Raw genomic sequence first — 22,871 nt, 5'->3', positions numbered from 1 at the left:
GAGTTTAACGACCGACATATTACACACCTCGTCTTTCGAAAAAACCAGAGTAGAGAACGCGAGTCGAGACTAATTACTTTGATCCGGTCGATCGATCGCGATCGAATTAAACGGATTACGTCAAGAACATCGAAGACCAAGAAGAAGGAAGAAAAAAGACGAACGTGGAGGAGGGGATTCGTGGAAAGGGAGGGGTGGGAGACTGGGCGAAAAGAGGCGCGTCGTGTATGGTCTTGTTGTTGTTGTACCCAGCGGCGAGCCTAGTCGAATTTCTCTCTCATCTCCGCTGTCGGTTGGTGCGAGCGTACAGTCGCGTTTCTACGTGCGTATTCACCGTGTCGTGTCATATGGACGCATCGCGCCGTTGTCGAATACGCGGCGGTACGTTGGCGCGAATGCGGGAATCTGAGCCAACCTGGCCGCGGATAAACGATAAGGGGGCAAAGAAATCGGCAGTGACGATCGCAGGATTCATCTATCAAAAATAAATGTTCGAAGAACCGTTTATCGAATAACTTTCTCGGTACAAAGATTTGCTTATTCGGCGTGACACGTATGATTCTCTCTATCTAATTTTAGAAACGAAAAAGAATCTCTATTTGTTGAACTATTTGTAGCAGTATGATGTGAATTACATAGGGGCTGATAACTCGCGCGATAAATCTCGGTAAATCGTTTCGAATGTCGAGAGGTGGAAATTGCAGGACGAAACTAGAATATCGAGCGTTTGAAACTGATAAGAAATAACGATAAGTAAACCGAGTGAGCTAAAGGATTAGGTTAGACGGAGTAATTTCTTTATTGCAATTCGATGAACTTTGTGAATTGGGTGGACGAAAAGACAGGAAGAAGGAGGTAACGAGGAGACGGCGGTGATCTATTTATGGATCGATTAGTCGCGTGAAAAAAAAAAAAAAAAAAAAGAAAAAAGAAAAAAAAAAGAAGAAAAGAAAAGTGAGATTCGAGAAAAGGTGTCTTGTGCAAGGTACTTACTACTGCTTCGGAATATCGAAATGGCGGAAAAAAGAAAGAAGCAAGGCGTCTTTGAAATAATTACGAGCCGTAAGGCGAAGGGACACGATAGGTTCGTGTCCGAGAATTAAAAACGCTGCTGGAATAATTCAAATTCGGGGAAAAGAAAGTGTGACGCGAAGAAGAGTGAGAAGTTGTAAAAAAATTGGAGCAAAAGTTGGCGGAGATTGCGAGACTCGTCGTGTAATCGTCGCGTAATCGTCGCGTAATTGTCGCGTAATCGTCGCGTAATCGTCATGTAATAGAGAAAAATGGGAAAAGAAGAAGCAGTGGAATAGTAACACGACCGAGAAGGATAAAACGAACGAAATTTGAACGATCTAGGTGCGTTTGTGAGTTAAGTTAAGTACGAATATCTGATGGAATAATTACCTTGCCTCTTTCGGTAATATCGTATATGATAATATCGCAATTTTGTGTGCACGTGCGTGCCTGCCTGCATGCGTGTGAGTGAATGGATTTATCGTTGAAATTTATCGTTGAGAAAGGGGAGGAACGGCGAATTAAATAGATGGACTTTCTCTTATGCAAATTCGAGAAACGAACAAGTATGTAAAAATAATTCGTAATTGATAAAGATATAGAGGAAGATAAAAAGGTGAAAAGATAGAAAATATACGCGTTTTACAGAAAGCTCTGGTATAAAAATATTAATGAAAAATAAACGAAACTTGCTTTCCTAACGCTACGAATAAAAGATAAATTGGAAACATCTCGGAACAAGGAACAACGAAGAATAACAAGAGTCTCGAAGCTTCGAATTGAAAGGAAATATATAAAATACGCGGTAGGAATGGAACTGTGAAATGAATCGCGATGCTTGGGAAGGTGAGAGATTAGCAATTTGCTGCACCTGCGCCGATAGGTTGTCCGCTGTATGTGACGGAACCACGCGAAGATTTTGATCAACGAACCGAGAAGAAATTGAGATTAAAGTTCAAGTAGCCCTTAAACTGTCGCTGCTGCTCTGTCTAATTTGGAACGATAGAGCTACCTTGTAATTGAAGATTGTCCGAATGCAGTTAGGTGCGTGCAACGCGTCGATGGACTCGACAATTTAATCGATCGGAGACGACTTACACGAATCGTACGAATTGAATTTTACGGAGATCGACGACGAGTAACGACGCGTAACGACGAGTAACGACGAGTAACGATGTCTGCCGACCGCGCAAATTCCAACACACGCATTAAAAGTTTATAACACAACGACGTCTCATTAATGGACGAAGATCGCCGATTCGACAAACGATTCTCGTGAAAAGGCGGTTCTCGTACGTTGTACGTTTATCATTTCCACTTGTATCTTACTGTTTTTTTCGCGTCGTTTAACGTTAGCATCGGACCGTTTTATTATTATTTACCACCACAGTGAATTTACGCGATAAAGCGATACATATAGAGAATAAAATAATAAATAGAGAAATAAATAAGATAGTAAAAGAATAGAAAAGCAAATAAATAGAGAAACAAAGGAATAACGGTAGAGAAAGCAGAGTGTATTTGGTCAAATAATCCCACGTATAACGGCCAGAAGTCGTGTGGGTTCTTGGAAAATCCGACCGAAGATGAGACTTGTTCGAGTCAAGGTCTCCAAGTATACATAGCAGCAGAATCGTCGAGCTTCGTGCTTTTCAGAGTTTGTTGGAAGTTGTGTGGACGAGCAACGGTCATTTTGATGCTTGTCGATACTTGGGTTCGCGATTTAGATCCTTTCCAGTTGATCAACGAGTTTGACTGGCTTAACGGTAAATAACGGCAAATAACGGCAAATAACGGCAAATAACGGCAAATAACGGCAAATATTCGTTACCAAGTTTCGTACAAGCTTAATATTCAATACTTCAACCGTTGTTAATATATCAGCTGTTGTAACATCGGTGTCGGTGCAACGTTCAAGTCGAAAATCTAGTTAATTGAAATATCGAATATCTAGTTTAGCGGGGCACCGACATCTCGTCTTTAATCGTAAAAAGCAGCAGTTCAGTGCGATTTTCAACGGAACGATGTTGAGTGAAATCGGTGAAATTATGCAGCGATCAGTTTCGAGATATTCAAAGTGCTGTTCGTGTTCGACGGTAACGAGAAATTTTCTTCTTTTGTGGTTGCTGTCTCTGTCAGCCGGTGTCGCTTGTTCCTTCAACAAATGTTGCCCGTTTGGTGAAGTTTTCTCAGGGATGTCGAAAGTGGATTGCGTTGCGTCCCCACGTGCTCCGCAAATCGTTGCCAGTGATCCTACCAACAAGAACGTAACTTACGGCCAACTTCCTATTTGCCAGAAGCCTGAATATATTACCACTCTGTCTCTTAATGAGATCAACTCGGCTGATATTTTACAGGTACGCGATAGCGGTTGCTTGTTTTATCATTGACATGTTGCAAATCGTGCTGTATAAAGAATCGATGCAGATCTTGCTACCACTTTTCTTAGATGAAACATTTATGATACGACAACGATAAAGGAACGATATTAGGATAATAAGCGTGAAAAGTGACCGCAGGATGACGCAGCAATTAAGTTGCCAATGAAAGTTTCAACTTTTTCGTATTTACAGAGTCCGTACTGTATCGATATTCTGTACAACGATATCACTCGGGTCGTTGTTCCGACGCTCGTGCATTGTACATCGAACGAAGACAAGGATCGAACACGTCCATTCCCAAAAGCACCATCGTTATCGGAATTTTTAAACGTCAGAAAATGTTGCTCGAATAATACAGTTTTTAACGTAGTAACGGGAGACTGTGAATTCGATCGTTATTACTCGAAAACGAACCATTTCTTGCCGTTACTCACCGATTACTTACGGAAAAACGAGCATTTTCCGAACGTGGAGTTATTTCTGCTTCATACAGGCATGCCCAAATGTTCTTCAGGCGCGATCTTCACGCACGAGATCGATTCGGTAGACATCATCAATGGAACTTTACAGGTGAGTGAATCTTCGAACGTGAATTCGCGTCACGCCAGATTCTCCATTTTCGAATCTCCGATCTACGAATAATTCGTTATATATAACTAATTATTTCCTAATCATTTAGTTTTCAATCGAGTTTCTAGAACGAACGAAGAAAATATAAGATAAGGAAAGAAAAGAAAAGAAAACTTGCCCATGCTGCCGCAATTTTTCGAAAGTATACCATAAAATATAATAATGTTGTAATATATACCATCTAGATCGTTCGAAATTCAAACCATTTTTTTCGAAGCCACAATATATCTGTAACAACGAAGGTCGGAAGATAAATGAGTTGGTCGAAGAATCTTGGAATTTGGGGGGAAAACCATTTTGCTACACGAGTAGAAACAAATTTCAAGGATAGCCAGCTATATGTATATTTTTCCAAGCGTTCATTTACTTACGTGACGCATCCTCTTGCTTCACTGTACTCTCTTTGTTGCATTTATTTGAATTTTATACCATTTAGAAAGATATCGTTATCAGCGCGTATCGTTAGGGGCACGCCAATCTCGATATTCCTGCCTGTTCTCTGCTTGAGATAATATTTTTTCACAAGTGTTTCAGCGCTTCTGTATACTTCTCTCTCTCTCTCTCTCTCTCTCTCTCTCTCTCTCTCTCTCTGTATATATATATATATATATATATATAGTAAAAAATATAATATTCAGTCGAATATAATAGATTTGTATATACTTGAAACTATTCGATATTCATAAAAGAGATAGATGTACGTAGTATTAGGAAAATAGTGGAGAAGTAGAGGAAAGCCCCGGAACAAATTGACACGGTTCTTAGCTTTCGATCAAAGAAATTGTTGTTTTACCTCTTGATACATAGATTAGTATCAAGACACCCGTACGATTTGAATTTGTCGAAGCGTTTATCCAACAAAAAGATAGGAAATTTCCGGCTTTAGTTACGCGAACGATGAAGTCACGCGTGCAGAAGCTACGCCTTAAATTATAATAAACAAAGTTAGGACGCGACGCAAACGTTAATTCGTTCCAGGTTGCAGCAGCGGCCAGGCATCAACGGTTTCATCATTGTGTCCCCCTTCTCTAGGCTCGGTTTTTCCGTCGGATTTTTTCTCACCGTATTCAGCAGGCACGGCTTCGAACGGATAAACGGAATATTATTATAGCTCTTATTTCCATACAAAACTTTTAACTTGCTTCCTCTTCTCTTTCTTTTCCTCTTCTCCACTTGTATATACAATTTTACAATCTGTATTTGGTGTATTTTCCTTTTTTCTACAACAGATTATTTCCTTTTCGAAGAATTTTCTCTTCTCTAATTATCGAATATTTCAAACATATCTTGAAACGCGAACGCGTTATTAGCTGTTCGATGAAAGATTTCTCCTTGTCACAGAGAGTACGAATTTTTATTTCCTTACGACAATCTGATCGAGGTTTCGAGAAATTCCGGGAAAAGAAATATCTATATACACGATTAAACAAAATAGATTTAGACAAACAAATTAGGTTAATTTTTATAACGTAATGACTCGAGGAATAAAATTAATAAGCAATTCGTGAGACTACACGTGGTGCGGTAATGGCAAAATATTACTAAAATTAAGATATTACATATTTTAATATATAATATTATAATTAGTATGGTAAATTGTTTACAATAACATGAGAAACAAATATTTCTAATCTAAGAAAAAAAAGAAAAAAAGAAAAAAAGAAAAAAAGAAAAAAGGAAGAAGAAGAAGAAGAAGAAGAAGAGAAACAGAAAAAGAAATTCTGGTATTCTATTCTAACGCGAATGGAAATGTATAAATTTTCCTGTTAAATAGTATAGCGCAAGTTATATTGTTCTTCTGTATTCTTTTTTCTTTTGGCCTATATTTATCAGCATATCCACCAATACCGTTTGTTCGTGTTATAAAGTATAAAAAGTAGGTTATAGTACTATAATAGAGTAAAATATCGGTGAAAGAGCTGGAAAAAGCCATGTGTAAAAGTATGTAGATTATGTTAGTTTACTAGAGATTTCGTAATAATATGCTGTATACCGTATTATATACTGTTGCACCTAAATTCATGGTAGAAGCAAAGTCGGGGAGATTCACTTGAAAATACATAATACGAAAATGAAATTGTAAGCCTAGTTTTCGACAAAATTCGGTTTGAAAATATGTCAAGTGCGCGTTAATTTAGCAAATTCCCAGTTAGACAGGCGAAATAATCGGCAGGTCGTTTTACGCTTGAACGTTGAAAATGTATCTTTAATGTATAATGTATTTTTTCGTCTCAAGTCTTGTCACGAGGAAAATTGAATTTTTAAATTTGTCTAATACCTAACGCGTATCGCGGGCTCGTTGTTGACAACGAGCATTAAAACAACACGTTAGAAAGGCTTCTACTTCCGTTGATTGTCCACTACTGTCCCTTCCAATATCCTTCATGTTCGAGCCTTTTACTCCGTGCCGTAGCAGACTGCCTATCGTATACTTGCCGTAATTACGTTATCCGTCGTATAGCAACGAAAACTGTAATACGCAATGTTACGAAGTTATTAAGTAGTCCATATCCTACGTATTTGACGCGTCTTTTATTTTAAATTGAATTTTGATGGATCGCGCGATAGATGGTTCACGAGTCTTCTCTTTCGTGAATCGGAGATTCTACTTAATAATTGCGTGGTATTAGATCGTAATGGATTTTTAATTTGCTTTGTCCTTAGAGCGTAATGGACTTTTAATGGCTGTTTTCGTTTAATTGGTTTCCTCTTAAAGCGAAAAACATCGCGACACGGATATTACGTTCGTATACCTCGTGTTGTTTATGATCCTTTACAGATATTAAAAACATTAATTATCGAACTTTGAATAGCATCTTTATGTTGTTTCGTAGGTACATTAAAACTACAAATGCGTATGTATTCCTGCTACACCCGCTTTTCTCATTCGTACGTTACGGTATACGTTTCCTTTCCTTTTCTATTCAAACGAGAAACGTATTCCTAAAGAATCACCTGCCAAAGCAACATATAAACGTATAATAATATTTTATGCATTCTTTAACGTTTAACGCGTTTACCTTCTTTATGTTATATACGTAGGTACGTCGGGTAATGTGTATTACGCAATCGAATTTTATTTCTAACACATACTTTCCCTGCATATATACGTGTAGGTAAATTACGTATATATAATTATGTATATATAAGCAAACTAAAGAGGCAGAAGCTTCTAAAATAATAAAGGTAATATCGAGAAAGTTATTAACGTATGTCGAGGTGTGCCTCGAGACGAGTTTGCAGTAGGTGGAAAAAGAAAAAAAAAGAAAGAAAAGAGAGAAGAAGGAGTAGAAAAAAGGTCACAACGAGGAGAAAATTAATAAATAATTATTATTTATTTTGTCGTTAGAATCGTCGTTTAACATAATAACTTTTATATAGTATAAGATAACTTTTTCGAGGTTTTCTTTAAAATAGATTATCGGATCGAAATACAACGTTGAACCAATTTTTCGGAATTTCTCCGATGACCGTCTTATTTTATCGAGAAGGTCGGAAACTTGTTCCAACGGATTTTGTACGACATTTTATACGAGTAAATTTTATTTTTCATTCCTAACTATAGGACGCGATGCTTGCTCAGCTATTTTGCAGTATATGCTTCGATAACCTTTGCTCGATATCCAGAAGCGGAAGCGACTAGGTGCAGGATTTGATATTTGAACTTTATGGTTCGTGTCCTATAACTTTAAACTTCCACGACGGATAACGAATTTGATAAGAAGACATTCTGTCGGTCCCCTTTAATTCGTACGTCGACCGTGACGAAATGAAACGAAACGAAACGAAACGAAACGAAACGAAACGAAACGAAACGAAACGAAACGAAATGAAACGACGAAATCAAGTTACATTTTCCCTCCCGTTATTTCCACCTCTGAGGGCACGATACCCTTAGGCATCTTTTACCCTTTGTGTCGTCGAAAACACACGCGACATCGCGTCGGATTTACAGATACACGGCCAATATTTACGACCCTTGTTTTTAAAAGAATATTTGAAAGAATATTTGACTGTCCGATTTTTTAAAAGAATATTTTCAGTGACCCAGCCGGATCGAACGAAGCGTTGCAACAGAATTCATCGTGATTTTTTGCATTTTGTGTTTGTCATGAGACGCTTATGTCGCGTGCACTGTATAAACGACGGATAAACGACGGCCGGAGAAGTTTGTATTATGAAATTTTTTTATTTAGCTAACATTTTTTCCCGCTCGGTTCGATCGCGGTAAAAAAAACCTATAGAAAAATATTTGTACGAATAAAAGAGTTTCGCGTTTGGATGTTTTTGAATTTGAAAATCCGAGTCATGGTTTTCGCGAAAGCTATTTCGTCGATACTTTGGTTGAGAAACAATACGATTAGTTTAATCGCGTTAATCTTGCAACGAAACTTACTATGCGAGAGAATTATCGTTTTCGAGGACCAACCTGGTGCGTAATCCGCGAGACTGTAGGATGGAGTGACTCGCGGACGAACCTGTCGCGAGGTGAGCGAGCCGCGGGAGATTGAAACGCGATGCGAAATTGACGGCGAGTTTCTGGGAGAAAGGTGACGCAAACGAATACGATGCGAAATCGAGGAGTCACTGGGAGATTGGCAAGCCTGGTGGAAGGTGTTAGGAGGTGTCAGGGAGGGGAGAAAATACAGACGAATCTGACGCGCGTGAAATCGGGCAGCCAATGGTTTGGGAAGATTTTCTCTTCTATCGAGGCTTTCCTTTCTCCTCGTAGTTTACCAGCTTCGTAATTTCGATTGACGAATGTCGACGCGATAAAGTCGTATCGTGTGAATAGGCACGTTCAACTACGTTGCGAAGGATCATCGACTTGATCGTTAGGTCTCAAGTAACTAGACTCAAATTTACGAACGCCGCTGTTTTCATTTTTACTTTTACACTCTCTACCGACAGAGAGATGGTTTTCTTTAAGCATCGACTTCTGATCTTGGAGAAGAGATAGAAATCGCAGGAGGCGAGATCTCGCGCGTAGGATGGGTACTGGAGCACGGTGTTGTTTTTGTTAAAAGCGAATAATTTGTTTGGCGGACAATGCGTCGTGGGAGAGCAATGGCTTCGTTGTTAAATTTTGCAATCCGACGTTTTTTGACCGAGCGAAAAAATACGCTTATACTCGAAGACGCGTCAAGTTGTACCGACTTCAGCACGATCGAGCTGAATTTTCTCACATTATCGGTAGTCGAAACATCTTTTATAGCTGTTTGTTTTTTTATCTCTACCCTACCACTCTCGGTTTCCAAGCTGTGTAAGGTCATTCTCGTCTTTTTCTGTCGGATCTCGTATCACCAACAATCGCGGCTCTTTTTCTCTCTCTCTCTCTCTCTCTCTCTCTCTCTATAAATGTTTAGAATAAAGGTGTTTTTGTTTCCTACGCGTTTTTCAAGGAATTTGTACGCTGCAGATGGATTTAGGATGTTTTCTATTTGTAACATGTGCGTTTCTGTTTCCATTCTTTTTATATGATACCCGAAACTAAAGTTATACGAAATTAAAGTTAACACATCCGTTAAACAAATCTTTATCGCTATTACCTTGCCGCTATTGGGATCGTAATCCTATGCTGATACACATATATATGCTTATTTATAATCACTTATGTCGGAGTAAATGTAACGTAACAGGTAGAATTTTCTTTTTTCGTGACAAATTGTAGCTCTGTTACTCAGGATGCTCGCCTCTACGGCACATTGGAAATTCAATAGAATTTTCCAGACAATCATCGTTGTTAGAAAGATGGTTCCCAAGATTTTTCAACGAGTATGTTTCCAAACATCCTGCTCGTCCGTCATTTCACATGTAATTCCTCTTGCATCGTTCGTATGAATGCAAATACAACATCCGTACTTAACGATCCGTACCCCATACGATCAATTGCTGGACGATACTCACCGACGATAGCAGCGACATCCATAGCGACGTTTCGTGTTACGCTTTTTTCCCGGTCATCCGGCGATAAATATTGTTTACCATAGCGTAGCGTGGCGCAACGCGACGTAGTAAAGGTAGTTTCAGATGGTCAGAGCCTTTATCCCGATCGGTGAAAGGATGCGAACGCGGTAAATAAATGTACGGGGTGTGGTGGCGGTAGCGGTAGCGACATAGCAGCTGTAGCGGTGGCCGCGGCGGCAGCAGCGGCAGCGACACGCCGGTGTGCAATGGCGTAGCAGCGATGCGCCGCCGATGAAACCAAGGACCGCATTGCGGACAGTATCAGATAGAACAGAACTGTCTAGTTCCAATCGAGTGTGTCGTTGCATGCACAGTGCGCCCGGCCGTTGTAGCCGTTTATAGTAGATTCAATTTTGCTTTTACCTCTAAATGCTTTCCGTTTAACAAAAATTAAAGAGGGGCATCGAAAACATCGATGATGGATTACGACGATAACACGCTTTTTTTTTTTTTTTTTTTTTTTTTTTTTTTTTTTTTAGCATAAAAGATGGTAACGCGGCATCACCGTGACAGAACAAGACTCGTTTCTCATAGAACGCTGTTGTTAGAGATTTTTTTAAATTTTGCAGCTAACGCGATCAGAATTACGCTAACTGCACAGATGAACAGCACTAGTATATATGTCTGGTTAAATAAACGGTGCTGTTTTCTCTTGAAATACACTAATAATACTATGCTGATGTATAATACAATAGTACGATAGTGTATTGTATTCGTATGTTATTAGAAATGCGATTAGAAATGAAACGATTTTAATATGTATCGATTTATAGATAAAAGTGGAAGCGACTTGTTATAAAAATTTTCGTTAACGACGTTTGAACCGTTATTCGGAATAATAGAAGCGAGAGATTGCGAAGAATCTGAAATGTGGAAAACACTGTTGTTGTCTGTAGAGAATCGGTAGTTTTACTATAGTAACTAATCTACTAATAATTTAACAAATTCCAATTACGTAATCATAATTTTCATAAACGCGTTGGAGTTTAACCATTTCTGTAAATTTATATAGACAAGCCAGATCTTACTTTACTGAAACGTATTATGTATGCGACAAATACTTCTTACGCATGGTTATTACGAATTATTAAAATTTGAAAATGGTTATACCATATTATATTGACGTAATATTGTTCATTATATCGTAAGAATAGTTAAATTAAGAGAAACTTTATACTGACAGATTATCATTTGTTATTTTATGAAATGTGAGAAAGAGCGGTAAAAATTTTGCTGGGGAAATTCTTTCTGCTTGTCGGTGTTGCCTAAACGTGCATCAGATTGGCATCAGACTGTAACTGTTTCACGTTGTTGCGATATTATTTCATTAATAGAAAGATACAAACACCTCGGTATCACGACGCGTATCGTATTTTCTTCGAACGATCCGAAATGTTGAAACAGGATCACAGAAAATGAAATAAGAGTAAATAAAGGAGTAAACGAAGACAACGCTTTGTTGCGTAAATGAATATTAAATATAACATTGTCGATTCGATAATATCGTTATATTAATAGGAATGAATATGTTATATGGTTGTGGCACACTGTTAATTCGATATAGCGGACAGTCTCGCACACGAGACGATCGAATAAAATTTTTCAATTGTTACAAGAACGTTAGAAGAATTGCCGAAGTTCTGGTCGATTCTCGTCTCCTGCTTTCGCTTACGACTTACGTCGCGTCTTATCGCGACTTACGTTCACGATCTCTTCCGCTTTAATCTATCCGTGATATTTGATCCGTCGCGTACCAGGGGCGAATTTTTACGCGTTTTCTCGCGAATACCTTGAAAACGCGTGCGCTTGTGCCAGGCGGAACTTGCAAAGATTTTCGAGCGATTCACGGTATTCGGCTTTCTTCGCGTGAACGCGAAGACAGTCGAAATTTTTCTCACAGCGGATATCGAATCTTTGAATCTCGTACGAATCGGTCGTCTCTCGTTTAGGATTACGTAAAGTGCTCCCGTGTAATTTTCTAGGTAACACTGGCGGCAGGAAAAAACGAATCCACGGAGAGTTTCTCCATCACCGAACGAAACTCCTGTCTGGAATTGATGCCGAACTTGCGATCGAAACGCCGGCTCGTAGTCCGTGTGTGTAAGGAGGTAGAATACTGTCAAGACCACCGCTGTATACAAAAATGTTGTCCGACGGATGCGGACGATGGCGGCAGTTACATTTGCTCGCACATTGCCAAGTCGGAGAAAAATTTCTACGAGGAAATCTCGAATATTACCGGAGGAACTTGGGATATGACAGGTCTGTATCGCGATGTTGCACGATCGATGGCTGTTAAGTCGAGCTACGTTTGGAGAGAACTTTAACGTTGTTTGCGTAGCGTCGATTGCAGAAAGGTCGTAACATTAAAAAAAAAAAAAAAAAAAAACAATATAGTATGGTAATACGTAATAATATACATCCATGTAGTAGTATGGGTATATAACGTGAACGTGGTAATTTTTTCTCGAACGAGTTGTGTTGCACCGAAATCATAGAGGATGCAGCATCCGAAACACACCAAGTATATATATATATAAAGTTATTATTACTTTGCAATTAGTTACTTACACATCGGTACAAAAGATTCCTGCGGAATAAAATCGATTGGTTCGAAACGACGAATATTGGCCATTCTATCGTGATCTTCTCTCCTTGAGATAATTTTTTTCTGTTTCCTAGCTTGTTAGCATCTTTTTCTTCTTCTTTCAATAAGACTTTGTATATATTTTCTTATTTCGATAAGACTCCGTATATATTTTCTTATACACCGATCGATGCGAATTATTCTTCTCTACGTATAAAAAAATGTTTTACACGCTTGTACTGCATAGAAATGATGTCAGTTTGAATAATATTTGAATGTTAATTTCGTAAAACTTGTCGCACGAAAGAGGAGGAAAGAGGAGAAAGAGGAGGAAAGACGTAAAGTAGTATTGTCGCGTTTGTGTTTTTCTTGTCTCTTTTATAGAACAAATTGGACGAAATCGAGGAAAATATCTCATCTAAGAAATATGTTTTGCGAGAGAAAGGTGACGAAAGTAGCTTGTCCCGAACCAACTAATCTTACTTATGTATATCGTCGGAAAGAATAACCAACGTATTAAGGAATTGGTACTAACGTAGATTGATACTAAACGTAACGATCTGTGTAAAAAAAAAAAACTAATTCTCCGTTCCCTCTGTTATTCTCTTGCATTATTTAAAGTTGCATTTGTTATCCCTCAGAATACGGTGTGCGGGTTGGACTCGATTGTCCTAACTTTTACGAAGAAAACATGAACGATACATACGGTGTAACACCAAACGGATTCCTCAAACTCAGTCCGTCAGTCTGGTTACCACCAGACATGTACTGCGTGGACAGTCTGGTTACCGACAACACCGACGGTTTATTAGCTTTCATCTGCTTCTTGAACGATAACGACGATGCAGCCAGGTGAGGGCTTTTACTTTCTACTAGACTTGAATAATAAAGAAAATATTTTCCGTTTTATGGCCTTGGTTTATTAATATTTCCGATATTGATACCGAATTGCCGACTAGATTCCTACGTCTTTCGATGCCTGTCGTTTCTCTATTTTCGCATCAACCGATTTCGATCAAATTTTCCGCATCTACGTATCGTACGACTGACATAAATCATACGAAGCGTGTCGTTTAAATCTCCATTCTCTTTTACGCCATTCCGACCAATTGGAATTTCTTCAAAGTCTTTTTTACACGTGGTCCGTCTATCTAATCTTATTTCGTTTCATTCACGTAAACCAGGTTTTTGCAGTTTTTTCGAAAAACTCGAGTCGGTTGGTCGAATATGAAAAAATTTGATCCGTTTTTAGAAGGGCGTGTTAAGGCGAGTGTTAGGCGAGTGACTGTACGTATACGCGCGCAATGTTCAAAGTCTTGTCGTCGACGTCGTCGTGTATTATTCGAGAAACTGACGATATAAAAGATTGGACTGCTCTCGAGAGGGATGCTGGTCAGCCGTTCAAACCGGAATTCCACATCTTTCGCGGCAGCGCGTATTGTGTCTGCGCTGCATCAATGCCAGATAGCCAGGTTGTTTGCCAGTGATGCTGACAATGTATACGCTCGTACATATATCTTGATGCAGAAGAATAAATAACAATGCTACAAGTCCATTTGCCTGATGAATAGAAGAACGGCGGCCATTCACCGGTCGTCATACGAGTCGCAACGAAGTGGCTATACATTCGTGTTTGTTCATTCGCTTCTTCCGCTATAATATACATACGCTTGTATATATCTGTTTCTTGTATACTTCCGCTGTTTACCATCATTTATTAGAGCGCTGTCTCGATCATCTATCGATGATGTTCCAGTAAAGCCTGCTGGTTTAACCATTAGAGATCGTTTAATAACAGAATTATCCGTTAAATCTGTTAAAATAACGTTATTAGGATATTTGGTCGTTGCGCGTGGCGAAACCATACACACGTTTCTGGAAAAATTGATTTTCATTATTATTCAAATAGAGATAGAATTCTATATACTTACTTGTTGCAGTATATTTTTATACTTATGTTATACGGTATATATATAATATCAACATACACGATATACGTACGTATGTACCACTTAACGTCTACGATCGTATTTCGCTTTGTACGTAAGTACGTAAATTATCGACGTAAATTCGGTTTTTAAATAAATTCATCGCATATATACGTACGTATACCCAGCTTACGTTTTGAGTGGCGTAAGTTTTCATTTCGTTATTCGAACGTTTGAAATCGTCGAATATTTATACGATGCGTTTTCATTGTATTTCACATTTAATATCGTCAGTCCGCTTTGTAGGCTCGATCCTTTCGTTTTACTATTATGCACCGTATAATTTTAACGCGACTCTTTGTGTCGTTAGAAAAAGTAAAAAAAAAAAAAAGGAACCGGGTGTTATACAAATATGCGCGTACATATGTTGAGCGACCGACCTCCTCTATCAACCGTGATTCGCGAGCGGTCGATAGACGAGCGATACCGTTTTGGAAGGCAACTTTTTGCGCTTTCTGTACGCAATTATTCGGAGCGTGAATATTTTCCCTATGACGCGCGTTGTAGCAAAAGTCGCGATCTCTTTCCTTTCTTCTTTCTTCTTTTTACTCTTGCAACGAAACGACATTTTCACCTACGAGTAATAGTATAAACGTCGACAAATTCGTTTTTACAGGTTATAAACGAGATTCATATTGGAACTATCTTTAAATAAATAGGTCAAAATGTTATATACCATACCCATGATAGAGATAATTAGATAGAATTAGATAGAATTAGATAGAATTAGATGAAAATGAAATAAAAATATGAAATTATATCCGTTCTGATCGCTTAGTATCGTAATAATCGTTTCTGTTCTTTCTTTCCAGATTGATAATTTCCTCTATTCTAATGGGAACCAGCTGTATCTTTTTATTTTTGACACTGATCGTCTACCTTTCCCTACCGGTGCTTCAGAATCTGCATGGTAAAACTCTGATGTGCCATATCGCGAGCCTTTTGGTAGGTTACCTTTGCCTAACCGTAATACCTTGGATAACGGCGCAAAATGACAGTATTACACCGTGCGGTATAGTAGGTAATGCTGTTTATTTTTTCTATAGTTTTCGAAATAAAAGTAAAACAACACGTACGAAATATCCAAGTTATCGGATATAAATTGTTTAAGGTCTAGAACTGTACGTGGAAAGTTTTAGCAAATAGTAAAATTCAAATTTTTTCACGTAAAATTATCCAAACGATCCGTTGACGGCTTCGAGCCCATAAATTTACGTAAATTTACGATAAATAATTTCAGAGATAGAGCAAGCACTGAAAAAGCACCGAAAAGCACAGTTCTTCTATATACGCGAAACTTTCGCTATTTTCATATCTCGATCAAGAATTATCGTTAATGCATAATGTAGATGTAAACACATTGCGAATAAAATCGTTCGAGAATTGTCGAAAGTCGAACGTTCTTTTCGAGGAAAAGGCTCGAGTTGCATCCCGTGGTCCCTTTCGATTGGCTTTCGATTGGCTTTCGATTCTCACGACGAGTAGCATACGACGCGATAAAAAAAGATTTCGTCTTGAATTCGTCAAGGTTAAGGTCAATTTTGCACTGATTTCTTTTTTTCACAAATCTTCACCGATCCGAGGTGGGTACAGCCTCGCGCTATAGTGGTTTTTACATTCTCGTTTTTTCATACTCTGTACATATTAAAATTATGCAAAAAGACGTTGAAAATTATGGCATAAAGATTGCGAAGAAACGACATCGTTCATCGACGTAACAAGAGCGTATTGTTCTACAACCGCTTTATTTATCAGCGTTTGTCTTCGTATTTAGGATACATCACGTTCTTCTCCATGATGTCGGCGTTTTCCTGGTTGAACGTCATGTGCTTCGATATATGGCAGACATTCGGGTAAGACGTTACTAGTCGCTTAAATTATTTTTTTCGGGTCCGTTGCTCAAGCTTTTTACAATCTTTCCTGTCTTTTCCATCTTTCTTCCTTCTTGCTTGGTTATAATTTTCGCGAAGGTTTTCGATCTGAATCGAATAAATGTCAATTATAAATCAAAACTGAAATGGTAGAAAGAAAATTAGTTGGAAAATGCGAAGCGCCCTCGATCAAGGGGGATCTTTATCTGCAAGAATTGTCGAGACTATTGCGAAAAATAGTTTACGCGTTAGATTCGAGCATCTTTCGCGTAATAGATCGCTATGATAAGCTCAATAAAGACAGTTTTTCTCTGGGTTAATCTGTTCGCGATCACGAATTTGCAGGTTATACAGAATTTTGTTACATTTGTTCGTTGAAAACGAAAGTATTTGAACAACGAAAATATCAGGCATTTGTATTTCATACTCTTTGTCATATTACGAAACCGATGATGCATTTCCGCGAAGAAATACGCATAGAGGTGTAAAATATTTGAAATTGTTTCGTGTACGATGTTGATTTATCGAAGATTTTAGCGTGTAATTTTCCATCCGACGTTGTAGAAGTCGTTGTAGAAGTCGTTGTAGAAGTCGTTGTAGAAGTTTGTGTTTGCCAGTTGTTATTTCGCCTGGTTACATACATATACGCATATATGAATATATAAATATAATGATCGGGCCGATATTTTCCGCTAAGCGCGATATTTGCCGGTAAGCTTAAACCGTAATTATATCGATCGCGATAGAGACAACGGTGAGCGGGAAAATTGGCATTTGCGGCGGCTAAATCATACCGCTACTTGCTACTTCTTCCTATATCTTATCCGTCATAGATTTATTTCCGCGATCTTTGCGATCATGTCGTTATAAAATGGGCCTACGCCGGCTATTAAATAATTAGTTACTACGTAGCCGGTACATGTTGGCCGCTTGGATACCTACTAAAACGATAAACGTAATAACGGAAGCAGAGCGATAAAGATTGGTCGCCTCTCTGCCGCTCGTTCGCACTATGGCCTATTTCATGTATAAATCTATGACTTTTATTTATTTTTCACGTAGACGCGAACATAGAGCGCGTGTCGAAGAAGCGATGTAGAAATAGGAAGAAATAGGAAGAGGTAGGAACGCTGGCCGAATAGAGAGGCCCGTTATTACGCCTAAATTGTCTAAGAACGAGTGCACGTTCGTACAGTAAAAAAGACTCTGCCTCTATGCAGCCTCGTCTTTCTATTTCCAAATCGCCTTTCGTTTTATTTGATTTTTCATTCGAATTCGCACGTACTCTATCTTTATATCTCTATGGCTTATTTTCTGCCGCTTTGTCGTTATTTGTTTAACTTGTTCAAGGTAAACAGCCCGGGGTTGATTCGCGACGTTGTCGTCGAGTATATCTCACCGACTTGGATCGAAATTTGTACAGATTAAAAAATTGCGGAATTTAAACAATTTTTTTACTACACGATCCTATACCTTGTCGTAGATCGCGGTTTAACTTTTTTCTATAACGGTTAAAAAACAAACGGACGTTCGATAAACGAAGAAAGTAAAACTATAAAAAAATAAAACTGGAAGGTATATAAGGATAAAAATGAAAAATTTTGCGTATATTGCAAGAGAAGGAATGTGACGCGGTTCGCTTCAACGAAGATCAGGTACAGCGGATAAGGTATACTACGAAGTATCAAATAAGTAGACGAAAACTTTATCGATCCAAGTCCGAAGAACTCGATGATTTTCAATGTCGAAAACGTCGAAAACGTCGAAAAAACAGAAGATCTTTGGTTTGCTGTTAATTTGAAGTTTGTTCGTTTTATTTTTATCATCGTATGTTCGTCTATTTAGGGCATTATTTCGAGCGTTATTAACAAATATAGCTTTGAGCATGGAATTTGCTGCGTGAATTAAATAGTTGTAGACTTTAGAGCGTAAGATTTTGTACGTCCACTACCTATTTTTCGTTTCGAATGGCACACGAAATAGCACAGATAAAATAACATTATACGTTCTATCATCCTATATAAGCATATATATGAAAACCTTGCGATATTATGACACTTGCAATTTCGCTTACTAATACCTTCGCTTACTCGCAATATTTAACCAAAACATATAGAAATGTGAAACATTGGAAAATCTCTTTTGCCAGGAAAGTACACAGTATCAGGAGTCAAAACCAGAACAAAAGATTTCTGTTATACGGTGTATATGCGTGGGGCGTGTCGATGTTCGTCATGTTCATCTGTATCCTGAGTGACCAGATGCATATTCTGCCAGAGAATTTGAGGCCTGAATTTGGTTCAGAACGCTGTTGGTTCAACCGTGAGTTATCAATTATCGTAGAAACGATAAGCTGCTCGTTTCTTTTTAAACGCTTAAGACGAGGTTGGATCAAGTTTGTGACAATCACGAACGTCATTTTTATCGGGCTTGTGATATTCTATCAGGTTGAAAAATTGGATGGAAAAATAACGTGGTTGCTTCGACCGGTGTTAAGATAAATTAAAATAAAAAAGCTTCAAATAGCTCGCTGTTTATGGTAATTTCAGGTTACTATCTTTTCGTCCGTTTAGAAAATCAAAGTTCAAATGAAAACGTTTCGTATAGGTTTCGACCACAAACATCGACATCTCTCTACGAAAGCTCGTGGTTAACAAAATGACGGCAATACCAAATCGAATTTACCAATTATTCGGTTCAATTGGAATTTCGAGTTGCGGCGAATCGGTGAGAACGTACGATAACGGTAGAGCCACCGCAGCCAGCTATATTGCCATTTCGAAAGAAACGTTAGTTAATTAATACTATTAATTAACTTACTACTGGAAATATCGTTGTTGTTGCAGCGCTTTTGGGACACGCGGAATTAGTTTTCTTCACGACACCGGTCACCATCCAATTGATAACGAATATAGTGTTCTTTATTCTCACGGCGAGGGAATGCAACAAGGTGAAAGCCGAGATAAGCAGGGTTTCATCTTTAGACGTTAGGAGCAAACGATTTCACAGTGACAAAACTAAGTAAGTTTACTCGTCCTTTAAACGCCTTTTGTCCTAGTATTGTGTCAGTTTGCAAGCATCTATCGAACATGTAATCGTACGTCGAAATTCTGTTTGGTAAAGTAGCGAGAGGAGGAAAAATGTAATGGAATTCTATTTTGTAACGATAGCGAGGCATTTATAGAAAATTATAGAAAAAGCAAATTTTGAATTGAGATGTTGTTACGAGATTAATTTAATAATTCATAATATTCTGATAATAAGCCGAAAGGTTACGATCGTAACGCTCTATATATTGTTATCAATTCAGGTTCGTCATGAACGTGAAGCTATTTGTCGTCATGGGTATATCGTGGAGCGCCGAGGTCGTCTCTAGTTTGTTGAAAACGTACACCGGAATCCAGTACAAGGAGGAATTATTCTATGCGACGGACGTGGTCAACAGTCTTCAAGGTGTTTTGATATTCGTTTTATTCGTGGTGAAGCGACGAGTTCACGAAGCATTGAAGAAACGACTAGGCTACGGTTCGAAGAAGAAACGCGAAGCTAGTTCGACGCTACAAGATCCGTACAGAGTAAGAAAAAGCGCGAGTAACAGCACGCTAACGTCCAGCTTTGGAGTTAGCTTGACACCCTGACAGCTTGACCAAAGAGTATAAAATTCTTCGCCACAGAGAATCACATGTGTCACTACGTGTTTCAAGCTCGATCCAAAGCTTACTCGCTTGCGTTTCTTGTTTTACTAAATATGTACTTGGTTTCAGGTTTTGTCACTTCGCCTTTCTCACAACGGTCACGTTTATTATCGTTTACTATCGTTTACTATCGTTGTCATTTTAGCAATTAGGAAACGTTACTTCTCCAACGACGAGAAATGGAACGTCGTAGGGGCGTGCGAAACGACTCGAAGAAATTCGTTACCGTCGCAAAAGGGAACGAAAAGTTTGCCAGGAAAGCATTCGTAAATCGTCACGTTAAGTTTCGGTAAAGTTTAAACACAGACAAGCTTGTTTCAACTTTTTCTAAGAACAATAATTCATCGGGTAGTCGTAAAAATTAATATCACTCGATATCGCTCGTTGTTTGCGGAGCTGTTACACAGCTACATAAATCTGACAAAACAAGCGTTTTACGACATACATGTAGCTTTTCTACCGTATAAAACTGATTTTCAACTAAATTTTAACGAATCACACAAAATAACGTAACTTTTATTACAGTCTGATCCATCTTGCCTATCTTAGCAACGACAGATAATACGTAATAGTAGCGAATAATAAATAGGAGATAGCGAGGCAGAAACGGGCCTAAATTCTAACGAAGCGAAATTTTTAAATATGTCGTACCGATATTCGTTATTCGTGTTTCTCTGTGTGTGTAACTGTGTGTAACTGTGTGTAATTGTATCATTTCTATATACATATAGGTATGTTATATTCTCGGCTATATATATATATATATCTATTATATTATATAAAAGTGACACGGGTGACGAGAAAGTTTAGGAATTGGCACCGGTGATTCGGTGACAGAGAGCGGAGGCGGTACTCTCTTTTATAATTGTCGAACAAAAGGTGTGCAGTTTTAAAACCGGCCTTGAATCACGCGGACCAACGATACGCGGCTCTTTTCGAAACTTTTCTGTTCGCCCGAGTCGAGGGAACGTTGCGACGATTATTCGATGCACACGGAAGGAAAATAATCGCGCCAGACTATATTCGAGATTTTACAAACTGGAAACAGCCGCTGGAAATTACCGTGAATCGTATACGACTTGCTCGAACCTTTGCAACATTCCGTCTTGGATTCGAACGTTTTCTGCAAATATCGATTTATGGTATTTCTTGTAACCGTATCGCACGGGAATTATTCGCGCGTAAGAGTGTTTATTAAAATATTAGTTATTAAAAATAGATTTAACGATCGAAGGTGAAGCGATACGCTTTCACTTTCGCGGTAATTCTTTTTAAAACAGATCTCCACCGATCCGAAGCCGTACGATCACCTGCCATAGTTGTGAAAAATATTTTTCAACGCTCTGTACAATCTTCAGATACGAGACAAGATAGCTTACCTCGAGACAGAGTCTGTTATTGGTTTATGTTATTTTGCGAAAATTATGTTAACAAAGGTACTTGGCGAATGCTCGCTGTGTATCGTATACGTGTATCGTATATTCCATGTATATTTTGTACCATATTGCTGAGTTTTTAGGGGAATTCGTTCGGACAGCTTACGGCACAATAATCGCACTGGTATGTACCACTTTTGTCGCACTTTCAAACGGGATAAAAACAGTCGTTTATTAGTTAAAACATTAAAGCGAAAACTACTCTTGTCTTCCTATATTTGCTCTACAAAAAAAAAAAAAAAAAGTAAACAACATCGTGGATTTATTTACGTTACGAGGTATCGATCCTTCTTTATTACCTTCGTTCTTTCGCGCCACTATCGACTTCCGTCTCGCTTTCCGGCTCGAAGATTTCCAATTTCGAAAAGCCGATTTTTCTTCTCTAATTTTCCTGCCTCCTTTTGCGTCCACCGCATCGATGCGCAGTCACGTTGTCTCTTTACATTTATCCCGTTAAACATATTCGCGTAATAAGAACGAAGCGAACGGGAATAATCTGCAGTTTGACGTCTTCGTAGCACGTATTTTTACATTATCGTTGTTTTCGTAAAACAAGCAGATTTAAGAATATATATTCAATTTCACGATTATACTATTTCTAAAAGAATTTCAATAAGAAATCGTTTTAAGAGAACCGAAGCAGGTAAATTCCTAAAGATTGAAACAATTTCGAAGAAGCGACCACGAAGGAACGCGAGAACCACGAAAAAATTGACATTATAATTATTGCCTTTAGTATTTACGTAACAATAGGATTTAGAATTTAGCGTTTAGTAGTAAAATTTTATTCTCGTGCACAATCAAAGTTTTATTCTCTTCCCTCTGGCAGATTAATCCTGAGGTGCTCTTCAGCTAATTAATTAATCGAGTAATTTACGCGCAAATACAGTTTACTTGGAGTTTCAGTCGATCGATTAATCAATTTCCCCTCTCTCCACTACATTTCTCTTTCGCTCTCGTATTCAAGGTTAATTATACAGCCGGTTAATATTCACAGATATCTACACGCTTAAATACGTGTGCACACGTTACATACGTGCAGGCGTATAGATTTCTCAAACGTCTGTAAATTATAACGAACAGTTTTAGAGTAACATTACGTACTAGTTTAACAAATGCTTCCTGTTTCGTTGATCGCACGATTTTTTCGTTCTCTTTGCAAACCGTAACACCGTCGAACGATTAAATTTCATTCGATTGAATTCGAATTCCGATTTAAACGAACATTATTCGTTTAGTGGGGAAAAATGAGAGCCTTCGGTCAGGATTCGTTAGGAAAGTGCAATTTTACATTATCTCTGT

At 38.3% G+C, this 22,871-nt stretch overlaps 1 protein-coding gene across 3 annotated transcripts; it reads left to right on the top strand.

The window, feature by feature from the left end:
- The first annotated feature begins 204 nt into the window (after positions 1-204).
- On the top strand, positions 205-21,013 carry LOC139988173 (G-protein coupled receptor Mth2). 3 transcript variants are annotated; one of them, XM_072005276.1, is made up of 10 exons: positions 2,959-3,371; positions 3,588-3,965; positions 11,975-12,254; positions 13,221-13,431; positions 15,380-15,588; positions 16,342-16,420; positions 18,588-18,760; positions 19,285-19,459; positions 19,749-20,013; positions 20,203-21,013. In XM_072005276.1, exons 1-10 carry the CDS (start codon positions 3,039-3,041, stop codon positions 20,401-20,403), a joined length of 2,304 nt encoding a protein of 767 aa, XP_071861377.1. In that variant the 5' UTR covers positions 2,959-3,038; the 3' UTR covers positions 20,404-21,013. The 3 variants fall into 3 exon arrangements, with proteins under 3 accessions (XP_071861379.1, XP_071861377.1, XP_071861378.1); XM_072005278.1 differs by lacking the exons at positions 2,959-3,371; positions 3,588-3,965 and adding an exon at positions 205-1,378; XM_072005277.1 differs by lacking the exon at positions 3,588-3,965.
- The last annotated feature ends 1,858 nt before the right edge of the window (positions 21,014-22,871 follow it).

The sequence above is a fragment of the Bombus fervidus genome, chromosome 6, assembly GCF_041682495.2.
Source record: "Bombus fervidus isolate BK054 chromosome 6, iyBomFerv1, whole genome shotgun sequence".
Classification (NCBI taxonomy): Eukaryota; Metazoa; Arthropoda; class Insecta; order Hymenoptera; family Apidae; genus Bombus; species Bombus fervidus.
This window is presented reverse-complemented; position numbering and strand designations above follow the sequence as displayed.